Source organism: Limulus polyphemus, unplaced genomic scaffold (genome assembly GCF_000517525.1).
Source record: "Limulus polyphemus unplaced genomic scaffold, Limulus_polyphemus-2.1.2 Scaffold1168, whole genome shotgun sequence".
Lineage (NCBI taxonomy): Eukaryota > Metazoa > Arthropoda > Merostomata > Xiphosura > Limulidae > Limulus > Limulus polyphemus.
Window position 1 is genome coordinate 264,495 of NW_013666778.1, and position 19,593 is coordinate 284,087.

Genomic DNA, 19,593 nt, shown 5'->3' on the forward strand with positions numbered 1-19,593 from the left:
CTCAAATGTCTTAAACAAACAAGAACACTGGCAATAATACAATATCAATCAGACAAAAAAGTTCTATAACAGTATCTCATAATCCTTAGATTACCTATGCTAGCAAGCTGTTCTACATAACGTATACAAAGGAGAGAACCCAAACTAATATCATCATATACAAGCATCTGCATCACTTATTGACTTGTAGAAGTTTCAATGAGATAGTCTTGCTGTTTATAGCCTTTACCTAGTCAGAAGGATTAGTAGATATCTACGATCTCTTGACATTCAGTTAACAAAGTTTTCTTAAACAACGTTACATTTTGAACACTTACAGGGACATACACAAAACATATCTAAACATAGCTTACTAAGAATACATTCCAAACTAGTTGTGAAAAGGTGAAATGAAAACTTATTACAACTGTGACCTCTTGCATGGTCTGAAAAAGAGTTGAAACGTGTCATCTCTGCTTTTGTGATTTTATTCAGTGGGAATAACATGAGCAATAACAGCTAGAAGGAGACACTGGGTGCGTTTTTATCTGTCTCTATCTCTTCTGGCAGATGTCTACCTATTGTTTTATTGGGTTCTTCCTCTACTGAAATATTCTGCCATCTTTTTCGCACCAATTTGAGATGAAATTGTCAAAAGAAGTGGCGGACTATCAGTCCCCTTTGGGGCACTGGCAAAGGCTTATTAGGGGCACTCCATTGGTGATCTAATAATTTGTGACAAGTATATCAAATTGCACTGCATAGTGCACTTACATATTTTCAGACTACTGGTGAGGAATCCATCACTTCCAAAGAAGAAATAAAACTCTTGCCGCCAGAATAATTTTGTGTTTATTTTAAAGACAGCTCTGAAATCTTAATTTAAATTAGTAAACATTTATGATACCAGCATGTTCAGTGGCATACGAAACTCATGTGTAAAAGCATAGTTCCTTAAAGAGGTCTGGTGTGCATGAAAAAACATGTATACTTAATATATTAGTATATTCGCATTCTACCTCTGCGTATTACATACATGGCATAATACATAAAAGTGTTCAATGTTTGTATGCATTAACAGCATCTAAAAATCTGAATTTAATACACCAGCAGCCATTTGAGTTCATCAGATGATTCTGAGAACGTCTGTGATTTGAATGTTTGGTATCTCGGCTAGAATGGTGGTTTCAGTGCTAATGAGCACGAAAGTTTCGAAATACTTAGCTTTCAATAGGCTCCTCAGTCTTATTTTTACTATCTTTAGCTTTGAGAAACATTTCTCAGATTTAACCTGAGTTATGAAAGTTGTTATATTCTTTTGTATGTAGCATGTAGCAAGCAACTGAAAATCACACGTTAAGCACCATTTGTACCCCCTGGAAAGTTTGCACAAAGTAATGTCCACGTGTTCTAGTCTGTGGTCAGTCTCAGATGCATCAAAAGTGGCACCTTACTCAACCAACACCTCTTCCAAGACAGTGTACGAGTCTTCAAAACTTTGATTTAGCTTTGAATACATACTTTGAATACATACATATTCCAGTTCAGATCTTACTTTTGTAAGATCAAACTGTGGCATGAGTTTATTATCTTAAACTATCTTATTCAGTAATCCAGCAGGCAGGCCCTTTCTCTTTATGTCATCAAAACTTTTTGGGTCAAAACACTGAATGTCAGCATTAAGCTTACTATGTTCTGTAAATCGTCTTGTCAGACTTCCTATTGCTTAATCAAATACCATGTTGAAAGTTTCAATCCTGTATGCAGTTGTATCACATTCTGCAGATCTTATTTCATCATATTTAGCGTTTTTGCTTTCTCTTTCTTTGAACATACAGTTCAGCTGACATCTTATCTTGACTTCATCACATTCTTCAACATCTAACAGATTTGGCCAATCAATGTTGCACAAGATTTCGTTCATTTGTCTGACAAATTCGTCTATTCTAGTGACAATGCTTTATATGTCGTCTCTCAGTGCTCTCAGTTGAACTGTACATTCTTGTATTTGCCTCCAAGCCTGAACTAAATAAAGTCCACTTGTTAGAAGGTATTCTGATACAGGTTTGATATGATGGAAAATGTACATGGATGTTTGAGCGGTCAAAATCTTTCATATCTCAGAAAGCTCTCCAAGCATCCCTCTAGCCTCTATTTTCGTGGCAGCATCATGTAACTTTGAATGCTGCATTATAACCAGACACTTGATCAGATCTGAGAAAGCAGCTTTGGAGTGGTCTGTAGATGTCCAGAACACAGTTGAGAACGCAGTTGATTTTCCTGTCCAACTTGTTTCAACTATCAGCTTAATTCTCTTCCATTTGTCTGCCCCTAAATTGCTCCCAATTTTCCTTTTCCGAATATTCATTCGCTTAGAGGAACGGTTAAAGAAACCTGCGGCTTTTTGCAACAGATTGATTTCTGATATTGCTGCAACACATACCTTTGTCGAGTATATCGAAACTAAACTGAATTCATGTGGATAACACCACACGTGGACGGCAGAAGAGAGTTTTGCCTAAAAGTCACTGTACTGTCCATGTCAAACTGATGCTTCATCTGTGTTGTTTGAAACCCACTTGTTGATATCAATGTTATAATCTTTAAATACACTTTTTACTAGATTTAATTATCCTTGTCCACTATCACTTTTGCCGTGGAGGGGACTGAGAGCTAGAAGTATTTCAGTTATTTTTATACCGAGCACATACTGGACTACCACCAGTGTGCACTGGTCAGTTATAGTGATGTCTTGTGTGGAATCAAACTACTGAGAACATACCAGAATTTCTAACCTCATCTAATATAACATTCTGGATCACATTATTCATTATAAAAAGCAGCTTGTTGACTGTTATTTTACTGTTGAAAGTAACTGAACCATTTCTTCCAACAGTTCCAGACCTTTTGTGTTTCTTGGAGTTAGCACTTACTTTGTTCAAATGGTTAAAAGTGGCAAGTTATACTGACTCAGCTTTTTCCAGCTCGTGAGCAGCTTCACTTCTGTATTCTCTAAATAGACGATTAAGCTTCCAGTAACCCTGATAAAAGCAATAATTATATCAACAATTTTATGTTTGTCCTGATTTTCGTGTATTAGGCAACATGTCATGTACATAGGACAAGATGTTCCCACCTTTCATATTCATCACAAGCACTTCACAATTGTACATGTGTTCCTTAGATTCTCGATGCTCTCCTACACGTTGATTAACATTGTGCCATTTACTGCACTTATGCGCACAAATGAAGACCTGATATCAACTGCTTGATAAGCATAAGCAAATAGTGCAAAAAAGCTTCTGCTGCTGATTTGAAAAAGAGAGCCATTGCATCTTAATTTTTTTACCATCAACTGTTTCTGGGTGGTACACAACCAGGTCGAACGGGATATTTTCAAGTGGTTGAATCAGATGTTTGGCAAAATATTTGGTGTGCAAATCGTGACTTGATGGTTTACGAAATATGTACGCACCATCATAGATTTCACTTTCATGAGAGCCGTCTAGTCCTGTCTCTGTGTTGTACTTCTCACTGCTGTGTGTTGCAACTGTTGTTGTAACACTGTCATTATGTTTGCATGAATGAACAGGTCACATAGTTTCAAGAATTTCTTCATGGTTAGTTGCTTGTGTAACCAGTTGATTATTTTGAAATATTCAGTGTGGGAAGTGATTTTATAGTTCTCGCTATCAAATAAATGAATAAAGATGATAGTGTCCTTGTATCTTGTAAAAGTCAAATTTGTGACATTATCATGCACGAATAATTTACACATAATTCTTATAACTGTAATCAGGCTTATTGTACCTAATAAATTCGCAGAATGTCACCAGCAAACTTTGCCGATGTTAAACAAAACTCGCCAGAGCCACGTACGTACAATACAATATGACAGTGGCATCATCAAGCAGACCTGTACTGACCAGCTAGACTGGTTGTTAGCTCCTCATGCCACTTGGCACAGGGTCTGAAATGTTTTAGAACTATTGAGATTAATTTTGTTATAAATGTGTAAACCACATTTGTCATGATATGATAATACATGAGTATATATTAAATACTGATATTAAAAAAATAAAATAATAAAGTATACAGACATAGGACTCTGTTTTGCGCTTATTGATTTCCTCGTGAGATGGTTTCGAAATTTCGAATATTATGACCGACCAACCACAAACCTTGTAATAAGCATTCATTTTGTTATATAAGGATCTGTTAAGCATTCTACTGGCCAACATGTGATCAAAATGATTATTTATACGCAAAGTATTGATAATCTTATAATCTAGCAGCTAAAATACAAAACTAGAGATGTTTTGTTCAGTCCTATTATTGCTGGCGAGATTCGCCAAATATCGGCAAATCTTTGCCGGTGAAATTCGCCAGCTAAATTATCAAACCCAACAAGCCCATTAATCCTAATACAATAATTGTAAGTTGAGTTTATAACAGTGCATTATTATGGCATTATACAACTTGAAGATCAACAAGTTTCACACAATGCTGATTCTTGTAACAGTTGTGTCTGACAATTTTAGTATTTTCATGGGACAAAAAACGTTCCTTTGTCATGTAGGCCTATAATAAATATGAATATCAGCAAAACTAAACTACCGTTATTACTTCATTATTAGAAAATAATAATGTGATCAAATTGATAAATACAACTAAACTTTAGTGTAGTCTTTTAGTCACAGATTCACTTCCCGAGGATAGTACATTGTTATTTAACTGGGCACTTTGAACAGGAAATGCTAATCTTGGCAGACACCTGCAACTTTATCATTTGAGAAAATCTGCGCTTTTGACATCCACTGACTTGTCTACTCTTTTTTTAACACTAGTTATTGTTTTAATATGTGAAGTTTACAGACTGTTGTCAACTTTAAACAATAAGCCCAGGACTTGCTCAAACTATGCATCCATCTCATTTTTATTCTGGAATTTTCATACAAAACATAAAGCTATGAAGCAATAGTCAGGATAGGAGTATGGTGCGGTAACTTTTATGTACGCCTATGCCTACAGCACGCACTCATGTTTAATTATAGTGGTTTACAGAATGCGACGCGTTTAGCATTTAAAACACTTCCCTCAAGTCTCAAATTCAACAAACAAACCAATAACAATACGCCAATTTGATTTCTACCGTGCATTTGTGTGCTAGCAGATATGTTCTTCTTGAAAGGCTTGTTGGATATAAAAGAAGAATGTAGTCTTTCCCTGTGAAGCTACTATTAGGCTTATGAAACACATGATGGATCATAGACCTACTGTAAGTCATCCCAGGACAATGGCTTGTTGTACCCATAGGTGAACAAATTGTGTTGATTGATCTACAAATGCAATGAAACTCTCAATCTTTATATGGTAATAACAAAACCAAATATTCCAACACATTTCTGTTTATAATATATACTTGGGGACATTACACGTTTTATTTTTATTGTTTCCACAACTATGGTTCCCTCAATGAACCAAACTTTATTGCAATTAGCATGAACCATTCTCCTTCCATGTTTCTGTAGGAAGAACTGATAAATTACTAGTTTATATATATACTTTATATTAATGCAGCTAAAAACGAAAAATGTCAATGTTCCATAGCACGTAAGAGATCGCTCTACTTTTATGCTAGTGTTTCTTAAAATGGGGTGCGGAACGAAACCTGGGGGTTGGGGGGGGGGGGGTCTGTGAGAAACAAAATTATTAATTGCAATGAATAACGCGACTATACTAAGAGTTATACAGTTTCTACTCGCATATTCGATCTCACAAGTTTTTGTTTGGAGGGGGAGGCAAAGAGAAGCGTGGGGAGGGGCGAAGGATTTCACGATCCAAAACGTTTCAGAGTCACTGCTTTATGAAACTCTGAGGACATGAATGTCATGTTCAAAACAAAATTTGGTGACTTGGAAGTTACCAACATTACGTTTATAGGTACTTAAACTATTCAAGCAATCAGAAATTACATTTACAAATTAATGCGTGAGATTAGGCCTCTACCGAATGACAGATAAATAGACATCAACAGTCATAGGGCAACTTCTGTGTGAACTATGAATCTTCTTTGCATTCAGAGTAAACTAAAACAATCTGAAATGTCTTAATTAGATCACAAAATATCTGATGCTATTTTCTTATCATTACGTAAAATAGTTATAAGTATAGCCATAATCAATATAATTTAAGAAAAAAAATCTTAAGTATTACCCGAAATAGTAAGTCTGTTAATTCAGATTTATTTTAAAACATGATTCGTGATAAAGTTTTTAAAAAGTGGCTGTTCCAGTTGTTCGATAAGAAAGAGTGATTGCTGAGGTATTTTTATTTCTTGAAAGAACAAAGTAGTTAGATATCATAATATCCTTGGTTTATCATTGGCTTTAAACGACAAAGATTACCATTCTTTTATACTTATATTAAACTTTTTATGATCCACTGAGCTCAAACGTCCACACTGCAAGAAAATAAAATACTGGCGATTCGCCAAAATAGTCAGTCATTAACGAAGAAAAAACAACGTTATTACTATAAAAAATACGATTTTTTATTATTTAGAAGTGCAAGTTAAAGTATTTGTGATCTCTTGCCCTCACTGTAGTTTAATTGTTTCTGGCATCCACGTAATATGATCTCTTGCCATCACAATAGTTTAAATGTTTCTGGTATCCACATAATGTGATCTCTTGCCCTCACTGTAGTTTAATTGTTTCTAGCATCCACGTAATATGATCTCTTGCCCTCACTGTAGTTTAATTGTTTTCGGCATCCACGTAATGTGATCTCTTGCCCTCACTGTAGTTTAATTGTTTCTGGCATCCACATAATATGATCTCTTGCCCTCACCGTAGTTGAATTGTTTCTGGCATCCACGTAATATGATCTCTTGCCCTCACTGTAGTTTAAATGTTTCTGGCATCCACGTAATATGATATCTTGCCCTTACTGTAGTTTAAATGTTTCTGGCATCCACGTAATGCGATCTCTTGCCCTCACTGTAGTTTAATTGTTTTTTTGGCATCCACGTAATGTGATCTCTTGCCCTCACTGTAGTTTATATTTTTTTTGCATCCACGCAAAGCAACACAAGCACTAACCGTCCTTAAGTTTGACGAGAGGTAAGGCAACTAGCCAACAATGCCCATCGCCATCTCTTGGGCTGTTCTAATCGCATAGTTGATTTGAACGTAACTATTATAACGCACCCACGGTCCTAGAGCTTGCAACAGAATTCTAAACTAACGAGACGCGAACCCTCAGATTCACAGAGTGGTGTGCTAACAATTACCCAGCAACGAAATATCAAATGATTAAGTATGTTTCAATTTGAGCCTGGTTTAGAAGAAGAATCATGGTAGTAATTTAGGGCAGGATATATTCTCACCTTTTGCCCAGTTAAATTCTATGGTTATGCAAACGTCGTTTATACGTGTTCTACCACTTCTTCACCAATATGAACTTGCTTAAGGCATATTAACATGTGGCGTCATGCCAATGGGAAGATCAACTTCTATGTTGTCGTAGACAGATTTTTTTAGTTCCTTATAAATTTTTGTCTGTATAGAGGTCGAAAGCGTAAGAATATCAAAGTCGTGGTCCATGAGGAACGAGGGGACTAAACTTTAATTTGTAACACAAACAAACTGCAGCCACAGATGTATTTCCTTGGCTGATTAACAAGCTGTTTACAAATTATTCCCAGTCATAATTCAACAAATGTCTATAGAACATTCAGAGTGCATTGAGTAACAAACAGAAAATAACAATGGTGACTGTTCCGACTATGGAAAACAGTTACATGTTCTTGTGAAACATGGTAGTACTTTGGTAGTTCGTGAGAAAATCATGATTTTAAATTTTAATAAAATATTTAACACTTTTTGTACGATATAACTTATTATGAAATATTTTCCTATGTATTATAATTAGATAATATCGATTTCTCATTGAAGAAGAATTATAGAAGATGCCATATCTATTCTACATAATATCTTAATGGCAAGGTTTGTACCTAAAATATATTATAAGCATAAAAATGTAAAAATTCATTAATATGTAATTTGATTAAATAAATAAAGGAATAATATACAAATATAGAGGGCAATGCGGGCGCAATATACCCTCTACACCGATATTTCACGTGTCTAGCGTTTCGTAAGCCTTTTCTCGGCTGAAAAGTGTTCCGTGGCCACAAAAGTTTGGGAAACGCTGATTTAAAGCACTAATATTTTCTCTGAACAGTGGTAACTTTAAAGTACGGTATTATATTGCAATATTATAATTAATACTTGAGACAGTTGGCACTTGGTGAATCTCCGTAATTACAGAATTAAGGAAAACAAACTGTACGTTTCACAAATATCTCATTTATTACAACTACTGCAATATTAGTTACACGTGGTTATGTCATTGTTACTATGGTTACAGACTTTCATTTTAATACTAATTTATGGATTAAAATTATTCACTAATAACATGTAAGACGATAAATTCTACACTTTAACAGAATATTAATGGGCAGTATTACATTATAAAATAAGATGAGTTTTCTAACAAGTTTTTCTGTATTATATTAGTTTACAAAATGTGTTACATTATTTAACACATACAAGTTTTCATTAAAGGTTGCAAAATATAAAGTTTAGTTTAGTTTACATGTTATACTCAGTATTACAAAATTAGGCACAACGAGTTTATTCTGGAACATCAGAAATCGAATATTCAGTTAGTAGGTCCTTCTCTCATCTTAATTACATGACCGTATCAATCAGACAATGGATGATTTCAATGTGGCCTTCTAAGATAAACCTTCGAACCAACAAGTATGCTGATAAAGTACAATACCAGACTTGTTTAACAGAGTTATAAATGACTCGATCAAGAAATAAAGACATTTTATTTTAACACAAGCACGTGATTTAGTGGGTGGAAAAAATCAAGTAATCAACATGCCTCCAACCAATTAAGATCAGCTTTAACTATTAACCAAACAGCCAGGTGTGATGTTCTTGACCTGCTTTTAACAATCCCACTAGTCAAGATTAATCAAGTTTATGGTTGGGCTATTCTGTTTAATTGATCATGTAGTTAACTACAGAAGCCTATAGTGTAATTCTGACAATCAAGAGGAATACAGGTATATCCATATTTCATGGTTTACATTATAAAAGTTGTATATCACGTCAGTTTTTGAGACATTTCCTTCCATTTTTAGTGAGCAATCTCCCAAAGTTGGCATAGATTAGTTTGCAACATCATATTTCAACTGGTGCTACAAATTTTCAAATGGAATATCATTAGTACTTTGGACTGTCCATTCCATAAAAATTTATATCACTAATTAGTATTCAGTTGAGCACTATGATTTAGATTATTATCCTGTTGAAAATCCAAGCCAGGGCCAATTAATTGTCATTCGCTGGATCTTGTGAGGGGTAAATGAATATGTTATGATAATGTTTTTCCTTGATAACACCATCGATGTTGACAATATTACCCTCTCCTGCAGCAGAGAAACACCCAAGCATCATCATGTTTCACTTTGTTCCTTACACACTCTTGTTTAAGGTTCTCATGTTCACATTTCGCGAAATCTATCTTAACGTTTTCAAAAAGCTAAGTTTTTGTTTCGCCAGTCCAAGTTACTCTTCTCTTGTTGTGATTCATTGCCACTTTTAAATACTTAAGACTATTTCCTCAAGTGAAATAGCAGTCTGTAACTTTTTATTGTAGATCACCTTCCAAGGGTTCTATTCCTTGTTCTGATTTTTGGATTTTTTCTAGTACAGTTGACAATGGAATTCTTCATACAACACTATATTCCCGTCTGTTTATTCTTCTTGTATGTGCACTATTTCGGCTAAAATAAATATGTGATGACACCTAAGAAGATACCCCAGATGATAGGAGATTTTAAAATTTGACAGATAGATGGAGATATGAAAGGTGTAATGTGATGTTAATAAGGAGATGAAGCAAACAAAAACACGTTATCTCACAAGAGAGAAGGATGCAGATTGCAGTGTTTTTACCCGCTGGTGGGGATAGTACTTTAAATATTGATTTGAATTAAATGTATGCGTTGATGATTTGAAAGTATTTTTATTTGGCGTGTTGTTATTATTGTCATTTGATAGTCAATATGTTTCATTTCTAATTCAAAAGTCAAATTTTTAAGATAGGTTAGAAGTTATTTTTAAAGCTGTTTTTAATGAATGTAATACAGTCAGCCATTGACAAAATGTCTGTAAAAGAGTGTGTTTTGGAACATATAAATGATTTGATTATTTGTGTAAGAAGTTTTGAATCGATCACTCTTAACGAACAAAAATTTTTAGTTTTTGATTGGTTGGTTTGCGCATGCTTAAATGTGACGTATATAAGAGACTAGAATTCATACGATGAATGACTTAACAGTTTTCTAGCAACTTGTCTCTTGTTTCCTAGCTAACTTGAGCCCCTCAGTAGCACAGCGGTATGATCTGCGGGCTTACAACGCTAGAAACCTGGTTTCGATAGCTGTGGTGGGCAGAGGACAGATAGACCATTGTGTAACTTTGTGCTTAACTTCAAACAAACAAGCTAACTTTAATAACTTCATTGTGATTTCTTTTGTCATTGGAGTTATTAAATAAAACCATTAAGTTATTTAGGAGAACAAAATTGTAATTCTTGAATCTGGTTTAGGTCTGGGTGTTCCTGAGGAATACTAGGCTACCCAACTACTGATTAAATAAGAAACCAACTGAAAAGTAATGTATAACAACTGAACGAGAGAAAATTGTACCAAATACTGAAACAAACAAACATTTGACAAAAGTGGTTGGAGAAGAAATGAAAAGCTAGAGTTGAATTTCAAGCCGGTGTTTACCCTTTGACGTCAAGCTAGGAAGTACTTAAAGCTAGCAACCCCAGCCTCATGAAGCATCAATGTCTCCCAATCAAGCTGTCTCTGATAGTGCCAAGTTACTTGACAATAGGGCAGGCAGTGTTACAAGTTCAAGTGTAGATGTCCAATCTAGGGTTGTGTTTGTTTATAATCAACAATGGACTTCCTGGTTCCTAAGTAAATTATACAAAAATGTAAAAATTGTGTATATTAAAAAACTACAACTTATATAAAGATACTGGAAAATCAACTCCCAGCTGAAGGAAAAAATCAACTCTAATGTTGTTTTTTTAACCGCATCGTACGAAACATTATTTTTTAACAATGTCGTGTTGAATTGGCACCATGTGTAATAATGATTTGTGCCCATTTTTCATAATTAGTATAAAAAACTTGCTGTTTTTCTCCGTTTTAACCAAGTGTAAGAGTTCCAAAGTCTTTCAGTTATTTGCTGCAAATAACTCAGTTGCAACAATTGTTAATGACGTAAAACAAGTAGAAAAAAATAGATGTTTCATCATGAAAAACAAATACTAATGGAACAAGCAAACTCAATCCACATTTAATGGTGCCCAGTAGTTAATACTGCTGTGATAATAATGTGTTTATAACACAGAGAAACATCGTTGATATTTTTATAGCAATGTTCCTGTTACTGCACATTTTTAGAGTAACTATATATTTTATGCATAAATCATTCGAATAGTATATAAAAAATTTTCCCCTTTTCGAACCTGGCAAATATATAAGCATAGTCGTCTACTCTGACATTTCAGATTAGATGTAATCCAGAAAAACTTCAGATTCAGTGAAGGAAAAAAAATAAGTTTCCGAGTTTAATGCTAATGGCGCCATCTTTAGTTCAGAAAAGACATTTGAATGTTCCTACACTATTCGATATATGAATGGATTGAAAAAGTAGACTATGTCTTTAAACATTACAGTGGAACAAAATGCAAAGATTTCACAATGTGCTTAAGTTGCTAACACGGTTTACACATAATGTTAGTAAAATATCACTATATACTGGCATTTGTTGACTAGAAACAATAGATAATAAAACATTGCACTAAAAAATACTGTCTCAAAATAGGATTACCTGGATTTCTTCTTCTTCCTCTGTAGGATTGTCAATGAAAGTTGATTCTATCTTTTTTGCGTAAACCTGCCTACTTGAATAAGAACTCGAGCAGTGAGCGATTGAGTAAATAACCATAGCATGTGAAGATAACGTGTTTATAGCCGTTAATAATCTCTTAACAGGACAATTGTTCCGAATATGTCGGATTAAAAAAAAAAGAAGAATAAGCTCTAAACACCCTTTTCTTTCACCAGATGGTGATGTAGATAACATTAGCCACAAACATTCATCGCTTCTTTGAATTTAAATAATTTATTCAATTCGCGTAACAGTTAATAGGATATTATTAACAACAAATAAAGTAAAATTAAGAATTAAAACAGATTAGTTCCTCGTTATTAAAATTCATCACATTTCCATATCCACAAACTAATAAAGATTTTAAAATGTTTAATATTTGACAAGAAGTGGAAATTAATTTTAAACCATATTTAGCCTACTTTACAACGTGATGATAGCTAAGCCATATTTAAGTAAGAAACACGTGCTATACATAGCTTACATCTGTCTGTTAGCTGATTGTCTAGGCAATAAACAATTATCTAAATCATTTAGGAAAACTTTCACTTCACTAAGTTTTATCCTTTTAAGGCACGATATATTTTAATTTAGGTTACTACAGTCTAAGTTACGATCCCTTGATCACATTAGTATTGAAGAAAGGGAAAATTTGTCTAAGTTACGATCCCTTGATCACATTAGTACTGAAGAAAGGGAAAATTTGTCAAAGATACTGAGGTATAGAACAAAAATGGCGAATTTTCTAAAATGAGCTTATGTACTAAGATACTTTTTTCAGACCCACAAAGAAACAATCGTGCTATTATAACTTGATATCTTACTAACTTGTAATTGTTTCTTTTTATTTTCATATTACAAATTATAAAAAGTTTTCAAGGGACTGATAAATTGTTAATAGTCTACGAAAATAAATACAAACTACAAAGTGATTTTAAGCGACATTCTAATTATTATATAAACTATTTTTAAATATATACATGTTTATATATAAATATAGTCGTAACTTCATAATAGGGATTGCAAAAACTTTTTTTGAGTTTTATTTGAAGCTTGCAATTTCTAGAATCTATGAGATTAAACATGTATTTATAATTTTGCGCGAAATATAAAGGTCATGCCTCATTATTAGTGTTTATATGTTGAATGGAAAATTCCAGAGTGATGGTGTCAGAATGAGGGATAATTTTAATTTTTAGCTACATTCCGTAATTGTACAAATAGTTGGATTTAGTGCCAAATCTACAGTTTGATCAATCCATTTTACATCACGCTGTTTGGCCCTACTGTACGTTGATATATATATATATATATTATAAGATCTCACTGTACATCGTTTTACAAATGCTTTTAGTAGGTTAACCAGATTTCGAGAATGAAAACTGGGACATTTTAATTCCTATACTGAGTGATACTGTAACAGCTTTAAAACAGTTTAAGTTACAGCAGTACACTTTTACCATTTGTTAAATAGTTTAATGTTTACTGCACCATTTGTTTTGAATTTCGCGCAAAGCTACACGATAGCTGTCCCTAAATTATCAGAGAAACACTAGAGGGAAGTCATCACTACCCACCGCCAACCCTTGGACTACTCTTTTACCAACAAATACTGAGATTGACCGTCACATAATAAAGCTCCAAAGGTTAAAAGGACTAGCATGTTTGGTGGAACGGGGATTCGAACCCGCAGATTGCGAGTCGAGCGCTCTAGCCACTTGGCCATGCCAGGCCTTAGTGCATTCCGTTTTAATACTATAGACAAACAAAATTTGTTAAAAGATTTTCCTGTTAAAGTAAAATAAAAAATAAATAAAAAACGCACTTAAGTTGCCTTTAACTTACTCAGACGAAAAAAGTTGCTCCTTCATTTCCTTTTTCTCGGCTGGGCAGGTCTTCAAATCTCAATCCCTTCCCCTTCCTAATGGCAGGTAAGGTTAAGAAAACGTAGAAGAGACGGGCCGAACACCGTGCCATGTGATCTTGCTTTGTCAGGAGATTATTGAAGTAAATTTTATAGGAGCCGTGTATAATGACAAACCGTACAAATCAAATTCAAATTGAGGCACAAAGAAATTTGGGCAGTTTAATACTTTTACTGTACCTATTCAGGGCGAAGAAAAAAGAATAAGGCTACAAACTGGGATGTTTGTTAACCCCAGCTTGTAGGCCTTACTTCGCATTTATATTTGATTTTTTCACACATGCTACTAAGCCTAACTGTACATACTATTTACAGTTGTTAATGAAGCTGAAATTAAAGGAAGAGTAGTGTACATATTTACACACATAATTAACAACATCTAAAACTCAAGACTTTTTTAGCGAACCTAGAGTGTTAAAAACGAACTATTATTCACTTGGTAACTGAGTACCTACAGTTGTAAAATATTAATTCTAATGAGCATCAAAGAGCTTAAACTGTGACAAGTTTCCAGTACTTTCGAGTCCTAATGACCTATATAATTGGGAAGTTTATCTATAAAATGTCTAGAAGTTTTTATTTGAGTATTAAAAATTTTCTAAATGAGAAATTGAGTCCTTAGATTAGCGCTTTGCAAATGATATATAACTAAAACTATAATTACTTCTACAAATAGTTGTGAATGTTTTTTGTGTGAAAACGGTAATGTTGTACTTTCAACAGTCTGTTGATTAAATACATTCATATTTTTAACTGCAATAATAACCCAGGCTATTCACTTAGGTGGAAAAAGAGTCGCATGCACATTCCAAATTTCTCGGAATTTTTTTTTTTTTTTATGGACCATGCTCATGTTTAAAGTGCCGTGGAAATCTACAAACACAGATCTTCCTGGGCCGAGATATTGAAAATGGAAAGAGGGGGGGGGGGCAAACGCTTGTGATGAACGTGTTGGTACCCAAGGTTTAAAATACTTAACTCTCGACATAGACGTAATATAAAACTCAACAAGTCCTAGGGAAGGACGCTAGAAAATAACTTCTACATAGAGGGTTATGGGGAACTAGCATGTGTACTTACTAAATATAAGGAGTGGAGAACCTTGAAGGGTGACTTCTTTAAACAGAATTACAAGAGAATTTCTCTTATTAAAAACTGTCATTGATAACGAAACTGTTTAATTCATAATTATTAAGTTCATACTACTAAATACTTACACCATAGGTGTCAACAGCAACACTTCTAGCTTTACCATCACGTATAAACAAGGGAAATTAGACGTCGACAAAAAATCTAGCATTTCAAAATTCATAGCTTAACGGAAGCACATTATAAAATCTCATTATATCCTTTTTAAAGCATGGTGTATAAACAAGAAAATAATTGTACAATACCAAGCATTCCTCAATATACAACCGAATCTAACTGTTCACACCCTTAAATACAACTTGGTTCCAGATGGGGATATTTGTTTGGAACAGCTAAGCGTTACATGATATTTTTAGAACAGGTACACATGGGAAAAAAAAATCCCATTTATGAAATGCGCTTAAGTTATGCAAACAGGACTTTACAATGCAGCAACAAAATTTAATGTTCAAACATATAGATGCACGCCTTTAATTTAGGTAATGACTAAATACGTAAGCAGTAGAAATATTATATAATTCTGTGAAGCCTAGCTCTTAGCAGCTTTCTCCAAGATAAAAAGCATCGATAAAAGGAATAACGATATACATAAAAGGAGTTAACCAAGTCGTCGTCATTCTTTGAATAACGATATACATAAAGGAAGTTAACCAAGTCGTCGTCATTCATTGAATAAAGATATACATAAATGGAGTTAACCAAGTCGTCGTCATTCATTTCTAATGACTCTAGCTAAAATAATGCTTATAGATAAGAAAAAAGAGAGAAAAATCTAGTGTTAGTTAATACTTCGTCAGTAAAATCTCCCAGTAAATCTAGATAGTTTGGGAGGTCGTTGTCGATCATTTAAAAACAAGTTAACTCAGGGGCAGATCCAGGAATTTAAGAAGGGGGTCCAGATATTACTATCAAGACTGCCTCACAGGCGTATTAAAAATCAACAAGTATTTTTCCATAATTTCTATTATAACTGGAAACGAAACATTTGTGCGCAATTTGAACCATCAGACGAAACCAAACACTAGTATTTACATTTTGGAATTCTGATGAAAGGGGGGGTCCCCCATGGATCTGCCCACAAATTATAGGCTGCTACTTGGAAAGAGTGAGATGTCCTCGGTCAAAAAACATAAATCTAGAGAAATCATGTAGTCGTTGTCGTCGAACTTCTAAATAACGTAGTTTTAAAAGCATAGGCTGTAGAACATATTTGAATTTGATGGTGGGGGTGAGGGTAGCGACGATTGGGGAACTGTATTTGCTATGTTAACTGTGATATTTAAAGTCCAAACTGAAAGAATGACTTTTCATGATTGTTAGACTGAAATCTATTCCTCATTCGAAGGAGCATTTCGCTATTGGGTCAAAATTGGGGGGAGAGGCACATGCCCACGATTCCACCGCCTATGTTTGCAACAAGCCAAACACACACACACACATGCGTTTACATTTTTTAAAATGTCATATCACTTTATGCCAAATATCTGTTTTCATAGAATTCACTAAACTGTTTTTAAAAATGGACATAAAATTAGAAAGGAACGCTCGGTATCTCACAGAAAGTGCGGTAATAATAATAATTATTAATGAAAGGTCAACTTCACAGGCTTATAGTACTGGGTGCTTTAAAAGGGGTGCTGCGAGGGGAGAGGACATTAGATCCTTCTTCGCGACGTCGTTTGTTCTCGAGATGGGTGGCCTTTAGTTCTCCCAGATTTCTCAGCTCTTCCATTTCTTCCTCCTAAAAGTAAAGAAGAACGAAATTAGCTCTACTTTACTCAGAAGCATGTTTTTTAGGTAGAAGCAGAAATCTATATTTAACTTTTGTTAAGGCTTTTGAAAATGAATTCATCCTGTGTTTGTATATAGCTCACAAATAATTAGTGAATATAACAGTTTTGATTTTGCATAAGTACTTGTAGCCTTATTAAATAGTTATGTATGACATCGAAATCCCGACTGGGCAACTTCAGTCATTAACTAGAACAAACCTTTCCATATTACACAATTTTCTGTTCTGATCTATATGTTGTCTTCGTTATTGCGTTTCCTAAAGTAATTATCGAATACATACTTGGATGAAATAATTATTCATCATTTAGAGCCTCAGTGTTTTGTAGACTTCGATTAACTGACAGTTATTTCAACGTTCAAATTTATAACGTCATATTAACAGTTACAAATTTTAAGCTGCTTAACGAAGCAATGCCTATTACGAAAAACGTGTATAAGCTGTGTTAGATATAAGTTGATTAAACATAAAATTAAGAATAAGCTCACCTATCATATGGAACAATAGATAATGACATACAATCCGAAAACTTATTTAGCAATAAAAATAGAACACGGTGAGTACGATATTTTAAAACTATATTGTTGTGGCACTTTTATCCTGCATTATTTCCCTGAATCTGTTAATATATATATATTTGGAATATTAATTAAAGTTTTCAAAATATCATAGCCATTGATACTTGATTATCATTCTGGAAGCCAGAATATTTAGGTTCGAACCTGTGTTTCAGTATTGAATACATGGATTTGCTATTTTAGAACAAACATAAATACATCTTTATTGAAAAAATATGATGACTGACAAACCATTTATTAAGATTTAGACAAAATAAAATTCATATTTTTTTTTTTTGCAAATAAGACGTAGTAAAATCATTCTTACATTTTGTTGTAACCTTAGTACGAGGGCTCTTCGTCCGTCGGCCATGGCTTGAGAGTAGCGGAGAAGTTGCTTCAAACACTCAGAAGGTGGCACCCCTCTCTCTACCACTAACACAATTCTGGCCCACTGTAATAGGTTTAGAATAGAAGTAAGAACAATTACTTCCGGAAACTTTTAAACATTTGTTCAATGTTAAATATGTCATCATAATATATGTTTTTAAAAGTATGCACAAAAGTAAATCTAATCGTTATGTCAGGCAATTTAGTCAATATTTATGTTTTAGTTTTTCCTTTCATCAGATATATTATTGTTAATCTTTTAGTACAAAGCTATATAATGGTTATCTGCATTCTGTCCACCGCATGGGATCAAACCTCAGATTTTTGTGTTTTAATTCTGTAAACTTCCCGCTGACCCACCAAGGGACTTCACATGAAATCTCTTAGCTGTTTATTTTGTTAATCAGAAACATAAAACTGATAGTGCAATAGTTTATTTTTTAATGCTGTAAATGCACAGTTTAAAGCAACAATTCTAGACAAAAACACACTTTGCTTTTGATAAGTGGCCGTCTACTAGTAAACTGTAGCTAAAAGAAAATTGATATGATTGTCGAAGAAAAACACAAGCTAAAACTGTATATTTCGAGCTCTACTTTAGTCTTCTTTCTCTTCACCTAACCTTATTCTCATTTACTTTTGGAGTTGGCCACCCAGGTATTGTGCATCAGTGAAGAACTTTTACATTGAGGTGGGTGGTCCTGACAGTAATTCTAAAGGGCGAGCATAATCAGTGACGGGGTTTCGAACCCGCGACCCACAGATTGTGAGTCGAGCGCTCTCATCATCAGGCCATGCCAGGCCTCGAGTCTGTATATTATAGTACAATTTTAGAATATTCCGCTGTAGGATCAGCTTGAAAAATTGACACTTGTGTTACAAAATTGAAGAAGGCTTAGACCTGGAATAAAATACCAACCGCAACATTCTTAAAGACGAATTTCACAAAATTAGAGTAACACGAAGACATTGCTGTACTAAACTTTTCAGAAAATTGGACTATCATAAATACAAGGTTATAGATGGCGCTTAGAGAAACCTAGAATCTGAAAGTAAATAAAAATATACCACATTTAGAATTTCTTAAATAATGAAAAAAGAATAACTTGTTTTCTAAGTTAAAGTCAGATTTCTTGATACGGAAGTTTGTTCTAGAAATCATTTGATAACTATATTACAACATCGTTTTCGGATTCTTTGGATAAACTTAAAACTGTTGATTTTATCCAATTAAAGCAGTATACAGAAGCTCAGAATAATATATATCTCTGTAGAATTAGAACTACTCAACTTAAGAAATTAAATAGATTAAAGGCAACATATGCTTGAAGACAGTTGTGTTGAGAACCCCTATAAAGTAATACATTATTTATTGAATTATACCAGAATTGAAGAAATATAGTCATCACTAGGTTTGGGATTTCTGTCAGTAGATTTAAATTAGATTTTGCAATTTTTTGACAACAGTTAATCAAAGAAATTAATTATATAAGTGGGAATAAATCATTTGATAATATCGTTACCGAGGTTTCAGGTGTGGCCTTGATTGTTTACCACTCTTTCAGATTGAATTATTCTAAAGCTAATTTATCTACTGAGGAATTTGTTGCTCTGAAACGTTTAAGTTTTTTCAGATACTTGGTATTTTCAAAACCTGACAAGAGCAATGGTGTAGCTACTTTGGATGTATATTCATATTATTACGTCTCCGTTCGTTAGTTAATTTTCCGTAAATTCGTTCCGACGAAA

At 33.9% G+C, this 19,593-nt stretch overlaps 1 protein-coding gene across 1 annotated transcript in view; it reads right to left on the minus strand.

Moving 5' to 3' along the window:
* Positions 1-16,654: 16,654 nt before the first annotated feature.
* Positions 16,655-19,593, minus strand: part of LOC106462449 (transient receptor potential cation channel subfamily V member 5-like) — a 46,412-nt gene continuing 43,473 nt past the window's right edge. Inside the window, exons 12-13 of the mRNA XM_013922370.2 lie at positions 17,783-17,908; positions 16,655-16,846 (exon numbers count right to left, since the gene is read on the minus strand). Coding sequence (XP_013777824.1) covers positions 16,706-16,846; positions 17,783-17,908 — 267 coding nt within the window. The 3' untranslated portion in view covers positions 16,655-16,705. The remainder of the gene's footprint in view (positions 16,847-17,782; positions 17,909-19,593) is intronic.